The sequence below is a fragment of the Panthera leo genome, chromosome C1 (genome assembly GCF_018350215.1).
Source record: "Panthera leo isolate Ple1 chromosome C1, P.leo_Ple1_pat1.1, whole genome shotgun sequence".
NCBI lineage: Eukaryota > Metazoa > Chordata > Mammalia > Carnivora > Felidae > Panthera > Panthera leo.
Genome location: NC_056686.1, coordinates 61,868,512 through 61,887,657, shown reverse-complemented (window position 1 = coordinate 61,887,657; position 19,146 = coordinate 61,868,512). Strand labels below are relative to the sequence as shown.

The following is a 19,146-nucleotide window of genomic DNA, read 5'->3' as shown; positions in this document are numbered from 1 at the left end:
TATACATCCTAATAGGATCCCATCTCTTCCTCTCTTCAAAAGGATTTTGTGAGGCACCTGGCTGGCTCAGTCAGTTGAGCATCTCCCTCTTGATTTCAGCTCGGGTCATGATCCCAGGGTCATTGGGTTGAGCCCCGAGTTGGGCTCTACACTGAGCATGAACCCTGCTTGGGATTCTCATTCTCTCTCTCTGTGCCCCTCTCCCTCACTCGTGCACTCTCTCTTTCTCTGTCTCTCTCTAAAATTAAAAAAAAAAAAATGATTCTGTTACTTTCTTATGTCCCTCATATATTCTGCTTAGTATCAATATTCATGTACTTTTGTTAATTGTCACTTCTACTCCCAGATTATGAAGCTTGTTGAGGGCAGGCATTTGATTTCACTTACACTTAATCAAGTGTTTATTAGTATTGTGTTCATAAAGAGGTATTACCTTATTATGCATACAAAAAATTAAACTCTGAATTGTACTATTTAGCTTATGGAAATATTATAGAAATAAATTATGCCTTTCAGACATAGATCCCTTTTCTTCAACAACAAATAAAGTCTAACAAATGTTAGCTTTGTGAGAGAGATTGCATATTTCCTTTGTTTGACTTACTTTAACTTTTTTTTTTAATTTCCATTCTAGTCAACATATTATCTTGGTATTTTTTATTCTTGGTTTTCCTCACCAGTGGACTCAGATTTGAGAATGAAAAAGGAAAGCATCAGCATGATTTTAATATAGGATAATTCAACAAATTTCATATAGGCTTGATTTATTTCAGGCACTTTCCTTTAAAGAACGTTTTCGCTTAAAATTAACATCGCAGTTTGGTAACTGCATTACTAAAAAAGACTTTTAAAAAGGTGCAAAAGCCAGTCCAACTGGCAGATCTTGTAAGCTTTCCAGACTTTCTCACCAAAAGCAAAACGCAGCCAGATCTTTTCTACCTCTGAGCAGAGTTACTGAATGTGTTCTGTTGAAAGAGATGAGGAAGGGAAGGCTCATGTGTCAACCCCACCTCCTCAAAATCTGGAGCTCTGATACCTCCAGAAGGGTTGAGGCATTGGGGGGCATGTCAGGAATAAGCCCCAGACATGCGATATAGTGGGAAGAAAAATGGGCAAGAGGAGAGGGAAAAGAGGAAGCATAACGAAAGCAAAGGAGGGAGGAGGAGAGAACAAGGAAACACCAGCATGAAAGGAAAGAGAAAGAGAGGAACCAAATGAATACTGTGAGAAGAGGTTTCCCTTACAACCAGCTGCTTCTTGAATCCTTAGGATACGAACATCGAACAATGGCACACTCTTAACTCTGGCTCACTTGGGAATTTTCTCTCCCTAAGACCTGAATCAGAGTCAACGTGGGGACTGCCTGCTACTCCTTATCCACGCTTTGAATCCATCTTTGTCACGGCTTAGTTACCAAAGGTGTTGTCTAACAGGCCCCTGTGAATCTGTTTTCATGATGTGGTACCTATCGAGTTCCTATAAATGCAGAGCTTCTGACTTAGGGCAGTGTCATCATACTGGCACTGTAGCTTTTGTCTCAGCAAAGGAAAGAATGTGGAATCCCTAACTGTTCCATGGCTGTGTCCAGTCAGATCAATGTTTATTAGGCCCTTGCTAGGTGTCAGCACTGGCAAGACGCTGGGGGCATAAAGTTCAGTAAGATACTGTCCTTATCTACTGACAGTGAGAGGGATACAGGGGAATGGTTTCACTGCCATGTGACTTACAGACTTATATAGGTCTGGAGATTAAAAGTATTTGGTAGTGTTCGGACCACTACAATTGGTGCAGCTGCTGGGCCTTTAAAGGTATCAAAAGAAATTGCAAATAGTTGAGAGATAGTAGAAGTTAAGAATATAAGACATTTTTTTGTTATTTGAGAAATGTTGGACCTTATCCCATGGATATTGAGAATCTTTGGAGGACTTCAAGCAAAAGAGTCACGTAATCTATTTAGTGACAATAGATCACTGTGATACCACAGAGGAAGGAGGTTTTGAGAGACATCAGGCTAGAAATAGGGAGACCAGCGAATAGAGTAACATCTGTTTTCTTGGAACAGTTCAAATTTGTGTTTGTTTTTTTCTAGTATAATTATTAGTGATACCTCTTTCACTGTGTCTCCCAGTTTGGATGATAAATTCTGTGGCCGCTCTACTAACTACAGATTTATCCCAGTGGCCTGGAAAAAGACTCTATGGTGCTTGGAGTTCATCAGGGCTTGGCTAAGTGGATGAAGAGGAGTAACTGCCCAATGCTATCAGCAAGAACAGGCCCTTTGATCCCCTTAGAGTCTCTTACGTCCACCTCTCACTCAGGCCTAAGCAGAGATAAAAGAGGGCCCAGTGAGCATTTAGTATATATATATACTAAATTTATTCATTTTTGAGAGAGAGAGGGACAGGGAAGGGCAGAGAGAGAGGGGGACAGAATCCCAAGCAGGCTCCACACTGTCAGCACAGAGCCCGATGTGGGGCTGTATGTCCGGAACCATGAGATCATGACCTGAGCTGAAATCAAGAGTCAGATGCTTAACCGACTGAGCCACCCAGGTGCCCCTGAAGATTGAGTATATTAATTGAATGCTAAATATTATACATATGTGATGGCTGACTAGTTAACCACTCAACGAGCATGCTGTTTCTTTGTCAGCTCAGATTATACTTGCCTGAGGTATCTGGAAAGAAATGAGAAGGAAAGTCATAAGCAAGTGGTACAGGAAGTAAGAAAGATAACCCTTAGTTGTGCAAGGGCATGAGGCCCTGCTCTGGTTCCTGAAATGGAACTGAATGTTCATGGAAGGTTTTGATACTTGCTTGAGGACAGCAGAAAGGGCCGTGAAACCTTGTTAACGTTTCATCAGCCTGGGTCCTTATAACCTTGGAAGATGGTAAGTATAGAGGCAATTGAGTCAACTGAAGGAAACAATTATTCATTTCCTACTGCACGTATTTAATCACGAGCTGTCACTCGGGCCTCCTGTTAAAATCCAAAAAAGGTTACTTGGTGGCAATAATTGGGGAATATTTTTTAAAAGAATGAAGTAACTAGACCCAGGAGAAAAGAGATGTTATCAGGAACACATTTTGGCAGGAAAAAAAAATGAGTAAGAATAAATGAAAAAGGTGAAGAGCTGTCATTTCCTTTATTTTATTTTTAAACATTTCAACTTCCACTTTCTCATTTTGTACATATGAGGCAGGCCTTTCCTCCACCATAATCTCACTATTACCTTGCATTTATATAGAGCTTATCTCCCAGAAGCTCACAGGGCTACTTCTGAATCTGTGCCACGTTAGAAAGTATTGCTTGACAAAAAGGAGATGCTCTTATTTAATCGTCATATCATTAAATGTTCTAGTGGGAGCTTGGAACTGGATTTGCTGTAGGCGGGTGATTGTGCACTGGGCCGCACAAGTGCATGTCACAGCTCCACAGCTACCCGGGCCAGAGCAAACGTGGCATGCTTTTGCAACTTGGAGTCAGGCCTGCCATCACCCCTTTGCTTTCCACTGTGACTCAGAGAGATGTTTCTAATCTGCAAAGAATTATCCAGGTTGCTGATTTACCTTCATGGCTACTGATGTTCCTGAAATATTTCTGGTGATTACCTCTCTATTTGGGAGCTCTGTCTGCCATAGGCAAGACCATTTGCTTAAATTTTAAATCTTGGGATTTCTTCCCCATTTATACTTTTCAGACTGTCATTTGCAGAATTTCATTTAATCAGATGTACTTCCTCTGGTTTTTGCTTCAGAGAAATGGAATTGAATGAGGAAAAAAGAATCCTCTGAAGTGGAAGAGGATGGATTTGGAGATGGAAATATTTTAGGAGTTCCTTCAGAAATTTTTGTTGTAGCTTTGTTATTTTTAAAAAAATGCATGTTTCCAAGGCATTCGTAATTCAGGGAAATCAAACTTAAATAATTGCTTTGAGTTCAGTGAAAGTTGGTCTCTTCACATTTTCCATTTAGCTGAAAACTGATTTTTAGAAAAGTGAAGTAGATTAAAATTATTGCCTGGCCTCTGTATAATTCTTGATCTGACAGTATTCTTACATGACTATTTCTCTGTCTCCTCCTCTTCCTTTTTCTGCTTCTCTTTCCTCATATTCCTCTTAGAGATTAAACTCTTTGCTCATTCATTATTGTGAAAATCGAATACAAACCAGGAGGCAAGAAAAAGGACATTTCTTTCCCTCTCTGGCATATCAATTTATTGTTTATGTTCTAAATTTGTGAACACCATAGAACAGACTTTTTTGATTGGGTGTACTGTTTGATATTAAAAATAATACTAATAATGTTGGTTTTTCATTGAACTGAATGTCTCCTGTAAAACCGGAGAGTCCTAGGCATATAGCACATGTCTCTAATCCCCAGAGCAACCGTAGAAGGAATCGGACATGTGCCGGCCCCCTCTCACATAGAAGATCACGGAAGGATATATTGTCAGTGCTCAAGTATAAAGATGAAGCACTCAATTGCAAAGACAGTTGCTAAATCACAAAATCAATTCAAGTTAGAACAAAACTATGCCACCGGTATTTAATTATTTTGATTTGAATTTTGATTCAAGAATCAGCTAAAAGAACCAAGCGCAGTTTCATCTTGGGATCTCTGGTATTTTCATTGTATGTAAAACACATACACAACTAAAATAAAAAGTGACAAACGTTGTCCAGACCCCTGGCATTTACATGAAAAATATAAACCCAAAATGCATGTAATTATTAGAGCGATTTGTTTTGTAATGGGCTTGACTTTTTGTGCACTGTGAAGGTTGACATTTTATAAAGGTTTTGTTGCTAGGTACATAAAACGAGCCTTCTCTACTCGTATTACAGTACCATTACCCTCTGATTAGAAGGTAATTAATTAATAAGTCCCCTTCTTTTGTTTACTCTAGGATTCAAGAAAAGTTCACAGAACACCACTGCATAGTAATGCAGCTATTACAATGATCTATTTGGGGAAAAACGTGCACCTATCTCATGATCACCCAGACTTCCGGGATGAAATAAAAGTTTATCAACAACACTGTGGTGGGGAAAACCTTTGTGTTTACAAAGGCAAACTACTTGAGAAAGGTACACATGAAATGTGAATTTTTTTTAAGTTGCTTGAGGTTGATGCTATAGATAAGCTATCGTTGATATAATATCAAAATGACTTCAATCACTCTATGAAATTATGCATATCCAGGGACTTATAAACCAGCTGCCTAAAAGTAAATCTAGATTTACTGCTCCGTGATTGAAACCGAAGCAGCAATTACTCTTGAAGATTGTGGAAGAAAGAATTTGGAGTGATTTAACCCACTAACAGATTAATTTTGGGATAGAGATATATGATCATTAAAATGTTGCACGAATAAACTGTCCCCCAAATTACAAGTTAACTATTTGGCTTGCCATAATGAATTATATCACACATTATTCTAAGGGAAAAATACCAGATTGGCAATTTGTTCTTTAGAAAAATGTTGAGATAAAATCACAAATCCAATAAACTTCAGGGTGAATCACACCTAAATAACTTGGTGCAGAATTTGGCTAGATGGATTTTAGTACATTTCTGCTTTCATTTGATCATAAATCCATGTTTCTTACCATAAGATAATTTTTATATTCAATACAGGGTTTCTCATATTGTACTGAAATGGTTTTCATCAATATTTAGTTCTTTGGAGTAGCAGTTAAAAGGACGAGGATATAATATAGGATTATATTTGTTATTTCCTTGTTTAAGAAACTCTGTTTAGAAAGTTATTGTATTTTTACTAACTGAAAGAAATATTTACACTTGGGCAATCTTGATATAGGTTTAGGGAGTCTTAGGAATTGGGGGCAAGCATGGAATTATTACTTTTGGCTTCTCTGATTTCCCTCATCACTCAAAAATAATGACTATTAATTTTAAAAATTTCAGGTACTTAAAAAGAAACTAAACAGATTTAAAGATTACATATATAAAACTTTCCAACATAAAAAAAAAGAGTAAACACTTGAATGTTAGTTTTAACTTTTACTTTATAAAAATTTGTAAAACTTATAAAAAATAATCCTCAGTATATTCTAGAAATGATTTTTCCTCATTTTCTCTACTTTGCTGGAATGTAATTTACTTTGTCATTCTGTCATAGCATTTGAAAGTCCATTCCTTCCACTTTGTAGGTGAGGAAAATGAGGAGACCAGAGATATAGTGGCTTCGTATGGTCCCATGTACAGTTTGGGGCATGGTCAAGAGCAGATACTGGGCCTCTGAATTGGTGCAGGATCCTTGCTCAGTTAGCGATCAGTGCAAAGGGTTTCCTACGTTTTCATAATATGAGTGGCATGAAACCCCTAATGATAGTGGCATAGATAGACTTATTTTTTGAAAGTGTGACTTTCAACTATTAATTTAGAAGAACAGCTGAAATTAGCTATAGTCTACAATTGGAACAAATGCAATGAAACTTTTCCTGGGTCTTGGATCACGCTTTATTTCAGACGATGCCTACATGCCTTTCTGCCCACTGGAAAACATGGTACATACAAATGAAACAAAAACAAGAAGTGGGGAGCTGAATGCTTCTCTGGGAGATGATACATACTCTGTAGGAACGGTGCAAAACCAGTAAGGGAGAGTGTGACTTGGCTAAGTGTTGTTTTGCATACATATTGATCCTGGGACTGACTTTTGTTGTGTCACTTGATGGACTTGAATAATAGGATGGAATGGGAGCTTAAATAATTGAATCCTGTCCACACAATAATTTTGTCTCAGCTTGCCCTTTGATTGCCAGGAAAGTAATTGTTCAAAATTGAAAAGTTGGTTGGCTCAGAGTTGACTTGCGGTTCAGCAATCTTAGCAATTTAGCTGGACTGAAAAGAATCTGCCCGTTTTTACAAATCAAAGCTGTGCATGATTCAGTGAAATGTGAATAGGTTTTTAGAAGAGTTCTGTTTAAAAAAAAAAAAGGCGTTTAACGTTCTGCTTGGAGCAGTAAACTAATTAAAAATGTGGCATTCGTTAATTTGTCTTGCTTTGGGATGAGAAATAACAATAAAATTAATTATTTAGGAGTGTGGCAAGTGCATCTTTTATTCCCACAGTAATTCATTGATGTCTTACAGTTTGAGTGTAGATATCAAGCCTCATATTGATTGTTAGGTACACCTATGAAGTCACGGACTCTTTCTGCTGCTTGTAAAGAGTCTGGTTCTTCACAGGCATTTTTATTTACCATGTTCATCCTTTCAAACAAGGAAAACCTTGGCCTCCTGGGTTCATGTGGAATCAAAGAGCAAAATAACTTTTTTTTTTTCTGGGCCCCTTATAATCCCTTCCTTTTCTGCCCCATTTTCCCATATTTTCATAACCTGCTGTACTGATTTGTGCATTCCTCATTACTCCCTCACAAACCGGTGGCGCTGCCGTGTCCCCACCCCCATGCTGTTAGCTTGTCTCTTCTGGTGCTATTTCCTTTGTCTGAAATAGGACAAAGGATTTTAAATTCAAAATAGGATTTTAAATTCAAATCGTACCCATCTTTTAAGAATCAGATTGAGGCTGTGAGGCTTTCTCAGCTGACTTCTACCGTTTTATCCCTCCCTCCATGGCTCTGGCTCTTAGTCTCCACCGAAAACCGAACATTTCATTACACTGTGACTTAGAGTAACTGTGTTTTTATTTTTCTTTTACTTGTTATATATATTGAGTTTTTAGTTTTTACTGAGGTGTAACTTATATTCCATAAAATTCATCTATTGAGTGTACAATTCATTGAGTTTTAAACATTTTTATAGGGTCGTGCAGCTATGATCACAAACCAGTTTCAGAATATCTCTATCACTTCAGAAAGTTCCTTTGTGCCCATTGGCAAAGAATCCTCACTCTTTGTAGCCAGCCTCAGGCAGCCACTGATCTGCTTCCGATCTCTACAAATATGCCTTTTCTGAACATTTCATATAAATGAAGTCACACAATAGGCAGTATCTGTGTCTTGCTTTTTTACTTAGCATAATGTTTCTGAGAGTCGTCTAATTCATACCATTTATCAATAATTGTTCTCTTGTACCACTGAATGCATTCCACTACATGGACATTCGTACTATTTCTAATTCGGTTTTTGTTTGTTTAAGTCTATTTTATGTTTGTTTATTTATTTATTTTGAGAGAGAGAGCGTGCATGCAGGGGAGGGGCAGAGAGAGAGAGGGAGAGAGAATCCCAAACAAACTCACACCCTTCAGCCACTTAACCGACTGAGCCACCCAGGTGCCCCTACAAATACAAGTTTTTGTGCAGACATCTGGTCATGTCTCTTGAGTAGATTCCTAGAGGTGGATTTGATGGCCTTTTTTTTCCTGAGTGAGGGTCACACTTTTCTGTTTTTTACATACATGTTCTTTGATTTTTGTTGTTGTTGAAAACAGAATAGTTTTGATCATATAGCAGCTGTGGATTCTAGATTCTGACTTTTCCCACTTGAAGGTTATTGTTCTTGCTGTTTTTGTTGTTCTTTAGTAACTTCTCTGAAACAAATCTGTGAAATCCATGCCCCCTTTCCTTGGTAGACAGCCAGTGTGATGTCTCTGCTCAGATTTTATCTATTTTTATTTTTCAGCTGGTCTCTTAGGGTTATCCCTGTGTTTTCATAGTGTATTGATCATCTAGTGATTTGTCAGAAGTTGTGTTCAAACACTTTGAACCACTACAGCCTCCAACTTCTGCTGGTGGATCTCTTTGTAGGTGAATTAGTTTCCTGGGGCTAATGTAACAAATCCTCAAAACTAGTGGCTTAAGACAGCAGAAATTTAACTCTCTCACAGTTCTGGAGGGCAGAAGTCTAAAATAAGGTATTAGCAGGGCCATACTCTATCTAGCAGCTCTAGGGGAGAATCTTCCCTTGACTCTTCCATCTCCTGGCAATTCCATTTCTGTATCTGTCCTCACATGTCATTCTTCTCTGTGTCTCTGTCAGTGTTGGGTCCTCTTCTTCTAAGGACGTCCGTCATTGGATTTGTTTGATAGAACAAATCCAACATAGTTTCATCTTTACCCTTCACTACTTATCCAAAGAAATAAGAAACCATACCCAAATAAGGTTACATTCTGAGGTTTTGCATGGTCATGGATTTTTATTTTTATTTTTTAAAAATGTTTACTTATTTATTTTGAGAGAGAGAGAGAGAGAGAGAGAGAGAGAGAGAGAATGAGCAGGGGAGGGGCAGAGGGAAAGGAGAAAGAATCCCAAGCCATGACATGGGGCTCATTCCTACGAATCCTGAGATCATGACCTGAGCTGAAACCAAGAGTTGGACGTTCAACCGACTGAGTTGCACACACCCCAGTCATGGATTTTTAGAGGGCAATATTCAACCCGCTGTAACGGGTTCAGGAGTACAAAGTTCAGGCAGTTTCCAAGTCTGCTTTAACTTTTATTTTCCACCAGGCTTTCTTGTGTTTTCTTTGTTCACAGATGGAAGCTCTGAGCAGGTCAGGGATGTGTGAATAGGTTGGGTCTACTCCAATCCATGCCACTTCCCGTTAGCTGGGGATGTGTTGAGAGCTTATTGAATGTGTCTATAATTGCCTTATGGCCCGCATCTCCCTGTTAAATTTCTGACTAGTCCACTGGCCTGCTGCTTGCCCTAATTAAAAATACAGTCTCAGCTAGCAGAATCCCTGACCTTCCACGTTAGCTTGCCTCCAAGATTGCTACTTATTACTGGTAATGCTACTGGCCAAGGAGTTTTTGTTTTCTGCTCCCAATGAAGCCAGCCCCCACTGACAGTGAAGCTGCTGGTTATTTCTGGCCTGCCCTACCATATTAGAACGAGGTGATGAAATGGTGGCTGGGTGGGGGGGGAACAGCCCCAGGCAAGAATGCCTCAGACTCCCTCTGTTCTTACATAACATTCAGTCATTTTTGATGAATAACTGCTGCTCAGTTTGTTTTAAGTCTTTGGCCCATTTTTAGAGACAAAATTTTAAGGGGAGAGGATTTGGTGACCTCACTCCAGAAAGCTGGTCTATTATTTTCATCTCTCCTGCTAAATTATAACTTCTTGAAGGAGAAGACCATATTTGATATTTTTTTGGTATTTTAGTTTCTCTTTAGTGCCTAAAACAGTGCGAACCACTGCCAGTCCACAATGAATAACCACGTTTTACAAATAGTCTGGAATGCCTTCTAACATTAGACATTATATAATCCTTAATTAAGACTACTCTGCAGACTGGGTCACTCCCTCCACCCCACTCCTTCACCCCCACCCCCGGCCATCCTCATTTTATAGATGAGAATTCTGAAATGCAGCAAAATTAAATGACTTACCAATGGACACTCAACTTGTAAGGGAAGAACTAGGACATGGACCCAAATCTTCTGACTTCTGTTTTATATGCATTCCATCATTTCACACAGAAACCATTAAGTCAGGGTTGCCAAGCATCAATAAATTTTAAAATGTAAAATTAGGGGCACCTTGGTGGCTTAGTCAATTAAGTGTACGACTTTGGCTCAAGTCATGATCTCACGGTTCGTGGGTTCGAGCCCCACATTGGACTCTGTGCTGACAGCTCAGAGCCTGGAGCCTGTTTCAGATTCTGTGTCTCCTTCTCTGCCCCTCCCCCACTTGCATTCTGTCTCTCTCTCTCTCTCTCTCTCTCTCTCTCTCTCTTTCAAAAATAAACACTAAAAAAACTAAAATATAAAATTAAAAAATAGATAACAAGGAAAGAAAAGCAGATGGTGTCAATTCTTGTTCAGTAAGTTTGGAAAAAAAAAATGAAAGAAATGGAATAATAGGTGGATGTGCTCTCTAGCCAAATGAGTACAAAATGGAAAGGCAGTCATGTCTAGCAGTTCATCTCCTGTGCCCGTTCTCAGCATTTCATTGCCTATACCCTCTTCCCAGGCTGGGAACTTAGGTAGTTACAGTGTGTGATGCTGCAGCAGAATAGATCATTGTTACATGAATGTCCCATTCAAATTTCGGTAAAGAAAGCAGCCAAACTAGCTTTCTAGTCAATACGTAGGAGCCCATATGTCATTTAGAAGAGTGGATTTTTATGAACTTTTTTTAAAAAATGGTTTATTTATTTCGAGAGAGAGAAAGAGAGAGAGGAGCAGCGGGGGAGGGGTAGAGAGAGAGGGAGAGAGGATCCCAAATCCCACGCAGGCTCTGCACTGTCAGCACAGAGCCCAATGCTGGGGCCCAGGAAACCAGGAGATCGTGACCTGAGCCAAACTCAAGAGTCAGATGCTTAACCTACTGAGCCACTCAGGCACCAAAAGACAAGTAGATTTTTAAATCTGTTGTATTTTAGTTTCCCTAGACAATAACTTTTCAATTTTCTCCTCCCTAGTGTGTTTAATTTTGCATCACAAATACTAAGGTGTAAATAATGGAATTACTTTTTCAATAATTCTGTTCTTTATACAAGTTGCATCTGATTTAGACTTTTTTTTAGGAGCAGAACGTGGTCCAAACGTAGTATTTCTAGATGACAGTGAAAGAAACAGGTTAAAGTAATAATGAATTAATTATTTATCGGGGGCCTCCTATGCCATTGTCCTGGGATCTGGGGAAACAAAGGTGAGGAAGATGAGTTCCAGCTCTCATGGATTTCACAAGCATGCAGGTCACAGACATCCACTTCAGGGCTCTCAAGGTATGGTCCTTGGACCAGAATCGCAAGCATCACCTGGCAACCTGATAGAAATGCAAATTCTTGGGCCCTACTGAATCAGAAACGCTGGCAGGAAGCCCAGCAATCTGCGTTATAATAAGCCTTTCAGGGTATTCTGATGCACACTAGTTTGAGAAGCAGTGGTACAGCCAAATTTTTACTATACATTGAAATACTGCAATAACAAGAAAGGTGTACATGCAGAGAGATTAAATGATCAACCCCATTATTAGTGCAAGTGGAAGAGTCCAGGGAGCCTTCTTTTGTAGGAAGTAACATTAGAAGTGTCATGAGAAGATTTCTGAGTCATTCTGTAGAATAGGGTTTTCTTGGACCTAGAATTTGGGCTCTCTAAGGTGAAACCTTTTCAAAGAGCATTATAAAGACTTGGAATGATTAAAAATTACTAATTACAAGCAGTGGTTCTTAATTCATTGGTGGGATTTTTGGGTGGGTGGGGGAGCAAGTGGGAGAAACCAATCCAGGCAGAATTGAGAATGAATTGGAGGTGGAATAACTCCCCCTCATCCATACGTATTAGGCTGTTTCAAGTCATAGCTAAAAATACAAATTTATTTAAAAGCATTACTGAGCTCACAGTAACCTTTTGTCATATACTTTAACAGTAGCTAACATAGCAAGATGGACTCAAGAGAGATATTTGGACTCAAATACTAACTGTCCTACTTACTGTATGATCTTGGATAAATTACTGAGTCCTCCTAAACTTTAATTTCTGCATATAACTACTGATAATAACATTCTCATTTCATGTGGTTGTTGAGAAATAAGACACCTAAGATCATCAGGCAGAATGCCCGGCCATAGTAAGAGCTCATATAATGTTATTATTTTATTACAAATCAGACTTTTATAATGCCTTGGAGTATTTATTGTAAATAAAAGTAATAGAAGGTGTTCTTATGATTAAAAATTGTCCTCAAGTTAAAAAGGTGATCTAGAGCGTACTATTGTACTTATCTAATAGAAAACTGTGATTTTGAACATATTAGTCCAAAGTCAGTTGCTTTCACTGATGTATTTACTTTTTTAATTCCAGAGACCTTTCAGTTTATTTCCAAAAGGCACCATGGTTTCCCCTTCAGTCTCACCTTTTTCCTGAATGGGATGCAAGTGAACAGGTTGAGCTCCTGCTGTGAATATAAGCATCGGAAAGGTTCCAGACTTGGAGGCAAACGAGGCTACTTTGGGTTTGTGTGCGTGGAGAGATCATCTCCTTGCTACAAGTATGGAAACAAATGTCCTCTGGTAGAGGGCAAGTCTTGCTACATTTTTCTTTTCATGCTTCTACTGATGCATTTCTCAGCACAGTCTGTTAACAAAGATATCAGTGTAGATGAGCCTAAAATGTCTAAGTTAAAGGTTGCTTACTATAACCGGGTGTGTTGTATTTGAAATTATAAGATATGAGTTAGATTTCCAGATGCATTATATAATGGGGGTAAAAGCTGGTGGTGTTTCAAAGTCTGTCTGTCTCTCTCTCTCTCTCTCCCTTTCTCATACTGCTTTAAATTCTGTTTCTGAAGTGAAAGAGAAAGGGTATTTTATTCTCAGTCTTCTTAGGAACTGGTTTGGGGAATTCCCGAGCATGTGTCCTGCATGTGTCTTGTATGGTTGGGTATTACAGGTCATACCAGAGGTGTGCTTCATTATGGTGTGGCCCGGTTATCATTCTCATGCTCCTGGTTTTAATCTCAGACATAATGAAATGACTGGTTTTTATCTCAGGCATGATAAAAGGTCAATTTTGACTGTTGTTTACCAGCTTTCATATTGGACATTCTGTTTGAAATTAGGACACTTACGTGCAGGCTTTCTTTAATTTTTTTCTGAATGTACTCATGGAGAATTAATGTATGCCAAGCTAGAAAATAGGAGTGAACCAACCAAAGTTCCTGCTCTCATAGAGCCCATTCTAATGGGGGAAGGCAAATAGCAAGTAAACCAATTAATAGGTGCCAGATGGCATTAAGAGTGATGAACACAAAGCAGGGAAGTGAGATATATGGAGTTAAGGGGAACAAGGGGCAGAAGGTGGTACTATTTTATCTAGGATGATCAGGAAAGGCCTCTTTGATGTCTTTTGAGCAGAAATCAGAAAAATAGTTTTCTAAATAGTTTTTCCCTAAATAGTCCCTCTAAAAAGTTTTGGAAGTAGACGAAAAGAATATACAAAGAGCATGAGACAGGAGCATGCTTGGTGTGCTTAAGCTACCGTAGCCAGAGCAAAAGTAAGGGATAGGACAATAATAGAAGGCGAGATTAGAGGGACAGTAGGGCCAAGACATGGAACATCCTAAAGTGATTGCAAGGATTTTGACTTTTTCTAAGCGAGATGCAAAGCTTCTAAGGTAGGTTTTGAGCAATGACCTGTCTTGATTTGACTGTAGCTCCTATGGGAAAAATAAACAAGGGGGTGGGGGCAAGGGAAGAGTGGAAACTAATTTAATCCAGAGGAGAGAGAATGGTAGAGTTAGAAGTGATTGGGTTCTAGATATATTTTGAAAGTAGAGTCCACAGGATTTATCGATGGATTGGATGCAAGGCATGAGATAAAAAGCAGAGTTAAAGGTGATTGAAAAGCTTTTGTTCTGAACAATTGCAAAAATGTCCAGTTAACATGTACTAAGATGGAGAAGACTGTGAAAGAAGCAGGTTTGGGAGTGAAATGAAGGGATGTTGATTTGGGGCACATTAAATGTAAGACATCTATGAGTATGCAAGCAGAGATGTTAATTAAGTGTTTGAATATGTGAATCTGGGGTCCGGTGAGAGGTCCAGGCTGGAGATATAAATTTGAGAATGGTTTGCATGTAGATGGCATTTAAACTCATAAGATGGGATGGGACTGTTTAAGAATTGAATGCAGATAGAGATGTCTGGTGTCCAGGTCACTCCAGTTTAAAGATGAAGGAGATAAAGAGGAACTGGAAAAAGGCCTAAGAAGGAAGGCAAGGGATTACAAAGAGAACGCCGAGAACATGGTGTCCTGGAAATGAACAAAGAACAGCATAATCAACTAGGTCAAATGTGTGTATATGTGAAGTAAAATGAAGTCTGAGGATTGAGTATGATTTGGTAATGTGGTGGTCATTGGTGACCTTGACACAAATTATTGTAGTGAAGAGGAATGCAAACTTGATTGGAGTGGGTTTAACAAATAATTGGAGTAGAGGTAAAGCCAGAGAATACAGATTACTCTTTTTAAAGAATTTTGCTATAAAAGATGTCAATTGGGTGACAGCCAAGAAGGAAGATGTAAGGGCCAAAGGGGGCTTTTTAGTTTTTAAGGTGGGAGATATTGTAATATGTTATATGTGATAGATAGAATTGATACACTAGAGAGAGATATCAAAAATCAAAAAAAGAATTTGATCAAGCATGACATGGAGGGAGAAATTGCTGGAGCAAGGGCTTGAGTGGACGAGAGGAGGTGGGATCTAGGGCTGAAATTAAGACGTTAGCCTTAGAGGAGGAGAATCATTCTTCTAGAGTAACTGTAGGAGAGATGGCATATAGGGTAGAGGGAGAGGTAAGTTGATGCATGTGTTGGGACCAACTGGAAGTTCTCTGCTGATAGTTTCTATTTTTTTCAGCCAAATAATAATTTATCAGCTTAGGTTAAGGCTTAAGGGAGAGGGATTGGAGGTTTTTGGTGAGAGAAAAGGTGTGGAGGAGTCATGCAGCAAGTGGCAGAGTGAATGGTCTACAGCAATATAGTAGGATACTTGGGACCCACCTGAGGCTGCTTTCCTGTTCCAGCACAAACACGCTTTCTCCATATTTGTTGGGCAAGTCACATAGCAAATTTCTGTTTAACTCCTAGGAAAGCTAATGAGCTTACATACAATCCTCCAAGCACAAACACATTGCATTCTTTGAGAGTTACTATATAAATCCAAGCTGTAAATGTTTGGTTGTAAACACCTTCTATGCAGGTTTAATAATCAGTACCGAAATCTGATTGATGACCTCTACTTTCCTATTTAACACTTAATAGTCAATTTTTATATGATTTCATTTGGTTCACTGTAGCTTCTTTCTTTGACCTTTTCAAATAAAAAAAAAAATGGTTGTGGTATTAAAGAATAAGACCTGTTATCCTTAACTAAAATGCATAGTTTTTAAGGACACTGGTTTTCAGTGTTTTGTTGGCTTCATCATCATTTCTCCAAATGAAATGTGTGCATGGCCAAAGTAGAAAAGTGTGGTGTCATTTCATGCCTCCCTGCTGCAGACCAAATAGAAGTCAAGGCAGAATGTTTTAAATGGGGCAGGGATATATGGGTGATATATGCTAGAGCTTTGCCTGTTTGGGTCTGCCCCACATGAGACTACTCAGATTATTCCGGAAGCACCTACACTGCACAGCTCCAGTGAATGTTCTCCAGTGGAGAACCACCCCTCTTATAATATAATGAATATAATATAATATAATATAATCACTTATAATATATATTATTACTTTTATATTACATATTATATTACATATTATATATTATATGTTATATATTATATATATATATAAACTCACTTGTAATATTATATAACTTTTTGGCAGGATCATATCTACAGTAACACTTTTAGTTATTTTATTTTATTTTATTTTATTTTACTTAAATGTTTATTTATTTTTGCAATAGAGTGCAAGCAGGGAGGGGCAGAGAGAGGGAGAGAGAGAATCTCAAGCAGGCTCCATGCTTGTCAGCACAGAGCCCGAGGCAGGGCTTGAACTCACAAACTGTGAGATCATGACCTGAAACAAAATCAAGAGCCAGGTGCTTAACCGACTGAGCCACCCAGGTGCCCCACTTTTAGCCATTTTAAGGGGTGTACATTAATTCCTCTAATTTGTTAAAAATTAAATTAATTTTAACTCATTTTAAAAATACAGATTCCAGGGGCTCCTGGGTGGCTCAGTCGGTTGAGCGTCCGACTTCGGCTTAGGTCATGATCTCACAGTTTGTGAGTTCGAGCCCTGCATTGGGCTCTGTGGTGACAGCTCAGAGCCTGGAGCCTGCTTCAGATTCTGTCTCTCTCTCTCTCTCTCTCTCTCTCTGCCCCTCCTCCACTCACACTCTGTCTCTCTCTCCTTTGGAAATAAATAAACATTTAAAAAAAATACAGACTCTGGAACTTTTGTTATGAGGAGGGAAGTGTTTGATACAACAAGAGGGAGTTCTGTTTCTGAACATGACTAGGAATTACCTGTTTGAGGTCCTCAGAAAACAAGAAAGGCTCAGCAGCGGTCACCAACAGGTGTGGAGATTCCACCGGTGCACCCATCCCTCAGTCATGGAAACTGAAAAGACAAGGTAGTTATTTCCAGTCGCTAGAGTGGAACACCAGGAGGAAGAATTGCCTAGCCAAGTGGAACGCAGACAGCTCTGAGCTTTAGTAATCAAAATCAACACCTCAAATTATACTCAGAAGTCAAATAGGTAGTCAGTGACGAGGAGAGCACAGATGTTGCTCACTTTGTTCGTCCAATTCCCTCAAGCAGATGGGCAATAAAAAGTCTGTGCGTGCAGTAGGGAGGCATCAAAGCCTCCACACAGCCACAACATAAACTAAAAGTAACAGCATATCAGAAGCCCCAAATCGATGGATTTGGTGTTGCCATTGATAAGGGAAGAACAGCTTGAACAGAAGGCAGTGCTAGTAATCATATTCTGTGAAGATTCATGACACCTTTATTCCAAGGAAAGTGGTGTGCTAAGTACATCATCATTACAGTCAAGAATTTATCATGCTTAATATGGGGGAGGTAAGTGTATTCTTATTATCTCATTTTTTGCAGCCTGATAGTTACTTTGAGTGCAAATCCTTTTAGCTTTATTTTGTGGGGAGATATTGAAAAGATAAGTGATATAACTAAGTTCTCGTAAGCTGGGATAATTGATTCCTTTGCTATTTCTAGAGTGGGAATGGCTGAAATTCAGTGAAATCTTTAGTTCAAGAACTCTCCATTGGATCTGATTCACCTTGATTCAAATTTTACTTATTATTTCTGTTCCTTCTGGACTGACACGTCTTGACTGCATTCGGATCTGTTTTCACCTATGCACTATATTGACTCAGTTTCCCGCTAAGTCATGTAACCTGTAGAGAAAGGGACGCAACTGGTGCTAGAGGAGAAGGATGGTGGAGACTGACAACTGCCAGGCACCTTTTTCAGGTCACAGATTGTCTCTAAGCCTTGGTGAAAACTTCTCCAGTTTGTGCTAGTTTCTGGGGAAGAGTGTGAGCACTTTCCCCAGTGGGCAGCCCAGCAGTGTATCATCTGTCCATGTGGCTGTTCATCTGAGCGGGCTGTAATCTAACAATATCTGTGTACCTCATTGGGAGGTGATGGAGTCTAGCAGTCCTGAGCCAGAATCTGCCTCCATCACTAACCTGCTGGGTGAGCTTGGGCAACTGTCAGCCTCAGTTTCCTCATTTGTAAAGTTGTGATGTTGGTTCTTAATTTATTGTTCTGGGCAGGGTAATGAATCCTGCAAGAAAATGTGTATATGGTGCCCAGCAAAGAGGTTGGCACAGAAGAAATGCTCAAGAATCTTATTATTATCACAATCATATTTTTATTAATGTCTGTATTATTGTCATGACTGGAATTCTTATTTCAATATTAACTTCAGAGATAGGAAAAAAGCTATAGAAGGTTTTATTCATGTTACTTTTGTTATAACTGATTTTTAAAATATTTTTTAATGTCTCAGTACATTCAGATCATATGTTTATTTCACCAGATTTGACTTGGAATGACTTTATGACCTCTACAAATTATTGCCATCTCCAAAGAAAAAAAGCTTATTGCAGGGAAAAGTCAAAAAAAGATTGTTGTACAGGCTTCAAAAGGCCATTCTAAAAACAATGATGACAGTTCTATTAAAATAAGCATGCAGGCTCCCGAGGTGTTTACTTAAAGGGCACAACAACATTTGACTGTATATGTTTCTTAAAAAATCAATCATATTTATTGAGAGTCAACCTTGTATGTAGGTCTTTTGTTGCTGTGTTGTTGGAATAACAAATTATCAAAGACTGACATCTTTCTTCTTCCGATTATTTTTATCTCAGCTTCCATATGTTTATAAACCTGAATGTTCTTTTCGCACATAATTCTCATTTAAGGACTTGAATGATATGCTTACTGGACTCCATTATAAAGCCAAAAATATGCTTGAAGTCACAAGTTTTAGTTTGAAACTACCGTTCTTAGTTGTTAAGTTGTTTTCTTGTTTATTACTGTGGGTAAAATTGTTAATACTGTGTTCACTTACAAGATTTTAGTATTAATAAGGAGAAAAGAGTTTATTCTAATTAACTATGTATACTATAATAAGAAGATTTCTTATAACATTTTTTACTGGCGTAAGAAATAAGTGATTTAAAAAGCTCTGAGGTTCCACTGTGGTATAAATACAGGTTAAGCATCACCT

At 38.7% G+C, this 19,146-nt stretch overlaps 1 protein-coding gene across 1 annotated transcript in view; it reads left to right on the top strand.

The window, feature by feature from the left end:
* Positions 1-19,146, top strand: part of ERICH3 (glutamate rich 3) — a 104,329-nt gene that overhangs the window by 51,793 nt on the left and 33,390 nt on the right. Inside the window, 2 exon segments of the mRNA XM_042948614.1 lie at positions 4,909-5,089; positions 12,744-12,930. Of these exon segments, the coding sequence (XP_042804548.1) occupies positions 4,909-5,089; positions 12,744-12,930 (368 nt within the window).